This window comes from Thalassophryne amazonica, chromosome 9, assembly GCF_902500255.1.
Source record: "Thalassophryne amazonica chromosome 9, fThaAma1.1, whole genome shotgun sequence".
Taxonomy (NCBI): Eukaryota; Metazoa; Chordata; class Actinopteri; order Batrachoidiformes; family Batrachoididae; genus Thalassophryne; species Thalassophryne amazonica.
In genome coordinates, this window is record NC_047111.1 from 59,274,940 (window position 1) to 59,282,240 (window position 7,301).

Genomic DNA, 7,301 nt, shown 5'->3' on the forward strand with positions numbered 1-7,301 from the left:
TTTTTGGTTTGGATTTATTTATTTATTTTTAAATCAAATTTATGTTGTGAAAACAGGAAGCAGGTCTTTGCCTGTGGCTGATCTGTGGTTTGTTAACAAAGATACTTTTGACCTGAGCCTGTCTGGCGTGTGTACTATTTTAAACTTTTCCTTAGTGGGTTGTACAACTAGAGTCTTGCCAGTGGGACATCGCTTCCACTCTGCTGTAATCCTGTCAGGATGCATCGGGAGTGTCACAACCTTTAGGACTATTGTGGGAAAAAAAAGTCACTCTTATTTATTGTGGTTTTCCCCACATGTGTAACTCTGTATATGTTGCGTATGCATGAATACCAACTCCACCAACCAGTTCCGCTGTTATGTTTTCCGGACTACATGTTGGTTTGGTGTATTCGTCAAATCTGTCCAAAAATTTGGCTTGAAGAGGTGACTCCCCCACCACCACCCAATATGTCACATCAGTCTTTAAGTGTCATTTATTTTTGAAATGTGCTGATGCTTCATGCAACAAGAAGCAAAATTAATTTAATAGGCTCATTATTTCTTACACAATCACAGTGTTACCAAACAGAAGCTAACAGGCTAATGTTATTGTACGAGGCTCAGAACTCGCACAATAACTGCTTTTTGTCACAAATGAACAAACAAACATCAAAGCAGAGATGAATGTGTATGTGGCTACATCAGTCAATGTAAAAACACTTTTAAAAATGTTAAACTTTAAAACACAGTTCAACCTTACCCTCACATTGATGTCCTCCTCAGTGAGGGTCTGGCTGTCCCATAAGGTGCCATCCCCATCTCCAGACCACATCTCCAAACACTGCGCATTAATGATGGTGGATTCTATCACCCGCCAAGTTATAGGCACCAGCTGACATTAAGTGTATTCCTGTGGCCAGAGCACTCGACATTGCCTCTCACCTTAGGATGCTGATGTTGCACAAAGGAACAATCAATCAATCAATCAATTTTTTTATATAGCGCCAAATCACAACAAACAGTTGCCCCAAGGCGCTTGAACACAACACTAGATATAGCCACATAGTTATTCATGTCAGCGCCAATGATATTAGGATGAAATAATCAAAGGTCACAAAAATGGACATAGAAAGGACTTGTGACCTCACCAGAAAAATGTGCCAGCATCAATTAGGATGAAATAATCAAAGGTCACAAAAATGGACATAGAAAGGACGTGTGACCTCACCAGAAAAATGTGCCAGCATCAATTAATAGTCTGTGGTCCCCTCTCCTCCATAGGCCTTCACCCTACTTGGGAAGGCACAGCCATTTATCTGTGAACACAGAGTTATACAGGGAGGGTTACATTAGACTATACAGCAGGCCACTGAGCAGATAATTAGAGAACCTTCAGGGCCTACGATTAATGCGGTCCTGCAATCCATTAGCCTAGCGGGGAAATTAGTGCAGGGAATCCACTCTGGTGACAGTGTAGTTTATGTGCTAGGAAGGGAAATTTTTCAAGTTGAGACTGTGACATGCCTCTGCAGACGTGCCATGTAGAGCATAGAATGTTTTGCGAATTTAGTTCCCATTAATAGACGGGATAACAGTAAAATTAAGGGTGCCCCACTGGCTGTTCCTGAAATGTCAAATATTCTGTGTCTGCTACCTTCAACCTGCGTGGAACTTAATAAACCCAAACCTAATTTGAGGCATCAGATATTACTGTAGAACCACCCGCAAATTACAATGTCAACTGCAATGAGATTAGTGAGTTTAGGTCTCACTAACATAAGGTAAATGATCTACACTCAACAAAAATATAAATGCAACACTTTTGGTTTTGCTCCCATTTTGTGTGAGATGAACTCAAAGATCTAAAACGTTTTCCACATACACAATATCACCATTTCCCTCAAATATTGTTCACAAACCAGTCTAAATCTCTGATAGTGAGCACTTCTCCTTTGCTGAGATAATCCATCCCACCTCACAGGTGTGTCATATCAAGATGCTGATTAGACACCATGATTAGTGCACAGGTGTGCCTTAGACTGTCCACAATAAAAGGCCACTCTGAAAGGTGCAGTTTTATCACACAGCACAATGCCACAGATGTCGCAAGATTTGAGGGAGCGTGCAATTGGCATGTTGACAGCAGGAATGTCAACCAGAGCTGTTGCTCGTGTATTGAATGTTCATTTCTCTACCATAAGCCGTCTCCAAAGGTGTTTCAGAGAATTTGGCAGTACATCCAACCAGCCTCACAACCGCAGACCACATGTAACCACACCAGCCCAGGACCTCCACATCCAGCATGTTCACCTCCAAGATCATCTGAGAACAGCCACTCGGACAGCTGCTGAATCAATCGGTTTGTATAACCAAAGAATTTCTGGACAAACTGTCAGAAACTGTCTCAGGGAAGCTCATCTGCATGCTCATCGTCCTCATCGGGGTCTCGACCTGACTCCAGTTCGTCGTCGCAACTTCGCACAGCCATTGAAGAGGAGTGGACCAACATTTCACAGGCCGCAATTGACAACCCGATCAACTCTATGCGAAGGAGATGTGTTGCACTGCATGAGGCAAATGGTGGTCACACCAGATACTGACTGGTATCCCCCCCCAATAAAACAAAACTGCACTTTTCAGAGTGGCCTTTTATTGTGGACAGTCTAAGGCACACCTGTGCACTAATCATGGTGTCTAATCAGCATCTTGATATGGCACACCTGTGAGGTGGGATGGATTATCTCAGCAAAGGAGAAGTGCTCACTATCACAGATTTAGACTGGTTTGTGAACAATATTTGAGGGAAATGGTGATATTGTGTATGTGGAAAAAGTTTTAGATCTTTGAGTTCATCTCATACAAAATGGGAGCAAAACCAAAAGTGTTGCGTTTATATTTTTGTTAAGTATAATTATGGAACCCCACCTAGATGATTGGTTTATGTGAAACATAGCTGAAACCTATCGCTGTCCTCCCCTTAAAGGAAGCCTGCCCACCGGCGTACACATTTTGTGACGATCCTCGTGATACAAAGCAAGGTGGAGGTGTTGCTGGTTGTTTTCCATTTTCTTCCACACGTCTGGTTTTTTTGTCCATTTTAAAGCATTGGAGATCATTGTAGATGAACAGCCTATAGTTTTTGTACCTGCGTGTAAGTTTTTCCCTCTCCAATCAAATTTTTAATCAAACTACGCTGTTCTTCTGAACAATGTCTTGAATGTCCCATTTTCCTCAGGCTTTCAAAGAGAAAAGCATGTTCAACAGGTGCTGGCTTCATCCTTACATAGCGGACACCTGATTCACACCTGTTTGTTCCACAAAATTGACGAACTCACTGACCGAATGCCACACTACTATTATTGTGAACACCCCCTTTTCTACTTTGTTTACTAATAGCCCAATTTCATAGCCTTAAGAGTGTGCATATCATGAATGCTTGGTCTTGTTGTATTTGTGAGAATCTACTGAATCTACTGGTACCTTGTTTCCCATGTAACAATAAGAAATATACTCAAAACCTGGATTCATCTTTTTAGTCACATGGCACTACTATTATTCTGAACACTACTGTATATAGGCCCCCAGGCCCATATTCTGAATTCTTGATGAATTTGTTGAGTTTCTCTCTTTATTTGGCAACCTGTGTTGATAACATTCTGATTGCTGGTGACTTTATCATTCATATAAATAAGCCTTGTGACCCCCTCTGCAAAACATTCATGGACATTATAGATGTGTTATGATTCTGTCAATGCATTCGGGGTTAAACTCACATTAGTGAAAATACCTTGAATTTTGTCCTTGTTTATGGTATCACTGTCACAAACTGATATTGTGTCTCGTGTCAGTGGATTCAGATCACTCACTTAAGTTTACAGTCTCTCTGCTTTGTTCACCAGAACAATAAGAGTGACCGCACGTTGCATCATCCCATTATGTTGATGATGTCATCTTGCTAACTATTGCGCATTGAAAAAATATGTATAATGTTTGCATATAAGATTTCCATCCTATTTAATTGCACAGTTTTAACATAAGTAATAAACTTTATTTTCCTTTATTTAATTTTTTGCTTATTGATGCTAACAAAAGTAGTAACTATTTGCATTGAAGAAGGTGATATTGAAAAAGAAAAAAGACAGAAATCAAGGGAAACACAGTGGCTCAGTGGTTAGCACTGTTGCCTGATAGTGAAAAGGTCCCAGGTCGGCTTCCTCACCCCAGCGGTCACTGGATGAGACGCGGGATACACCCTGGACCAGCCACCAGTCTTCAAGACAAACGCAGACAGACATTGATACCTAATAAGCAATCCACCTAACCTGCATGTGCAGAGGCTGGTAAAATTTAAATTGATAGCAATATCACAAACACCAGAGGGCGTTCTGCACAGTGACATGAGAGGATGCTGTGTTAAGCCCCTTTCACACCGGGGCCAACGTAGAGTTGCGTTTGGGGGATTTTCACGCACAAACCGGATAACTTCTGCTAACTGAGTTTACTAAAATCGAGACTTCCGGTGCAACGGCAAGTAAGTTCCGCAGAAAGTTTACGTTTTATAGCCCGACAACCGGCCCTGAATTGGGCCAGACTCTGGCCTCCATTTTGGAGTGGGCATTCCCACTCCTAAACAACTAATAGGAGAGCAGCGCTGGAATTCCCACCCCTATGCGACCAATAGGAGAGCAGCGCTCGCGCCATATCAAAGTGAGGCTGACGTCAGAGTCCCACTCGCCAACCAATCACGGGCTAGGAGATAGACCAGTGACCCAATTTAGGGCTGGTTGTCAGGCTACTTTTTTTTTCTTTAAACAGATTGTCTTTTAGATCTTCCAAGAGTGAAGTTTGAAGATGTGTACTGATTAACAGAGATAGTCTCCCATAGCCTGTTCCAAACCAGACTAAAAATACAGTTTATTTTTGAGCGCCTCATCCTCAACTATGAAGGTTAGTAAGCTTAGCCTGCTTAGCATTAGCTCTGATATAAACACTGTTGACGTTATGTGTGCGGTCGAGGGTAACGTTAAGCCTAACTAAACAGTTAATTCGCTTTTTAAAAATAGGAATTAGTTGATTTATTTTGTAATGAACTACGTTAGTCAATGTTAGCAACAGTTAGCGCTGTTTAAGACGGTCCCGTTTGCAAGGAAAACCTGCAGTGTCTCAGCCTTTGCTGCCCACCCCTGCCCTAAACTGTCCCGTGTTTCTGATATATATATATACAGTGAGGAAAATAAGTATTTGAACCACCCTGCGGTTTTGGCAAGTTCTCCCCACTTAGAAATCATGGAGGGGTCTGAAATTTTCATCTTAGGTGGCATGTCCACTGTGAGAGACATAATCTAAAAAAAAAAATCCGGAAATCACAATGTATGATTTTATAATATTTATTTGTATGTTACTGCTGCAAATAACTATTTGAACGCCTATCAACCAGCAAGAATTCTGGCCTACACAGACCTGTTAATTTTTCTTTAAGAAGCCCTCTTATTCTGCACTCTTTACCTGTATTAATTGCACCTGTTTGAACTTGTTTCCAGTAATTAATTGCACCTGTTCACACACTCAATCAATCACACTCCAACCTGTCCACTATAGCAAGACCAAGAGCTGTCTAAGGACACCATGGACAAAACTGTAGACCTGCACAGAAGGCTGGGATGGACTACAGGACAACAGGCAAGCAGCTTGGTAGAAGACAACACTGTTATGATTTATTTAATTAGAAAGTGGGAAGAAACACAAGATGACTGTCAGACTCCCTCGGTCTGGGATTCCATGCAAGATCTCACTTTGTGGGGTAAGGATGATTCTGAGAACGCTCACTATACAGGAGGACCTGTCAATGACCTGAAGAGAGGCTGGGACCATAGTCACAAAGATTACATTCATAACACATGATGCTGTCATGGTTTAAATCCTGCAGGGCAGCAAGGTAGCCCTCCTCAAGCCAGCACATATCCAGGCTCATATGAAGTTCACCAGTGACCATCTGGATGATCCAGAGAAGGCATGGGAGAAGGTCATGTGGTCAGATGAGACCAAAATAGAGCTTTTTGGAATCAACTCCACTTACCATTTTAGAGGATGAGAACAACCCCAAGAAAACCATCCCAACCGTGAAGCATGGGGGTGGAAACATCATACTTTGGGGGTGCTCTTGCTGCAAAGGGACAGACAACTGCACCGTTTGAAGGGTGGATGGATGGGGTCATGTATTGCCAGATTTTGGCAAACAACCTCCTTCCCTCAGTAAGTGCATTGAAGATGGGTCATGGCTGAGTCTTCCAGCATGACAATGACCCCAAACACACAGCCAGGAAAACTAAGGAGGGGCTTCCGTAAGAAGCATTTTAAGGTCTCCAGAACCTGAACTCAATAGAAAATCTTTGGATGGAGCTGAAACCTCCAAACCTGAAAGATTTGGAGAAGATCTGTATGGAGGAGTGGACCAAAATCCCTGCTGCAGTAGGTGTGAAAACTTGGTCCAAGAACTACAGGAAACGTTTGACCTCTGTAATTGCAAACAAAGGCTACTGTACCAAATATTATCATTGATTTTCACAGGTATTCAAATACTTATTTGCAGCAGTAACATACAAGTAAATTATTAAAAAATCATACATTGTGATTTCCAGATTTTTTTTTTCTTTTTTATATTATGTCTAGTCACAGTGGACATGCACCTAAGATGAAAATTTCAGACCCCTCCTTGATTTCTAAGTGGGAGAACTTGCAAAATCGCAGGGTGTTCATATACTTATTTTCCTCACTAACCAAAAAATTAACTTCGATAACAGATAATCAGATAACTGAAAAGTTTTCTTTGATAAAGATAAACCGATAACCACCCAAAAACATATCGAAGTTACAGATAACCGATAAATTCCAGTATTGTCTCTGGTACATTGCAACTACTAATAAACTGAATTTGAGTTTTAAACACCACGATCGCTTTTGTAAGCATCAAAAGCGACTAAAGACCCAAACAATGAGCCCACACTTCTATGTTTGAACATCTTGCTCTCTGCTGGAAGCTCTTGTTTACTACACGGCTTACAGCACAGCAGCAAGCTGAGAGCAGTCACAAAGCCAGCTCTCTATCAATCACAATGCTCTAGTCAGGCAGAGGTCTTGGAAAATAAAGTCATACTGACTTATGGTTTGGTGTGAATACTGATAGAATAACTCCATTAATGTCAATTCTGTCATTTGTACAAGTTAAAATATAACATATATCTTTTAATGTTGAATATGCACTAATTCTGAGGTTTGTAACAAACACAGATCGCAAAGGATCCTGGGTAAAAGTGCCTCTG

The 7,301-nt window shown here is 41.3% G+C and overlaps 1 protein-coding gene across 1 annotated transcript in view; it reads left to right on the plus strand.

Moving 5' to 3' along the window:
• Positions 1-4,782: 4,782 nt before the first annotated feature.
• LOC117517197 (argininosuccinate lyase-like) overlaps positions 4,783-7,301 on the plus strand; it is a 51,376-nt gene continuing 48,857 nt past the window's right edge. The window contains exon 1 of the mRNA XM_034178135.1: positions 4,783-4,929. Coding sequence (XP_034034026.1) covers positions 4,924-4,929 — 6 coding nt within the window. The 5' untranslated portion in view covers positions 4,783-4,923. The remainder of the gene's footprint in view (positions 4,930-7,301) is intronic.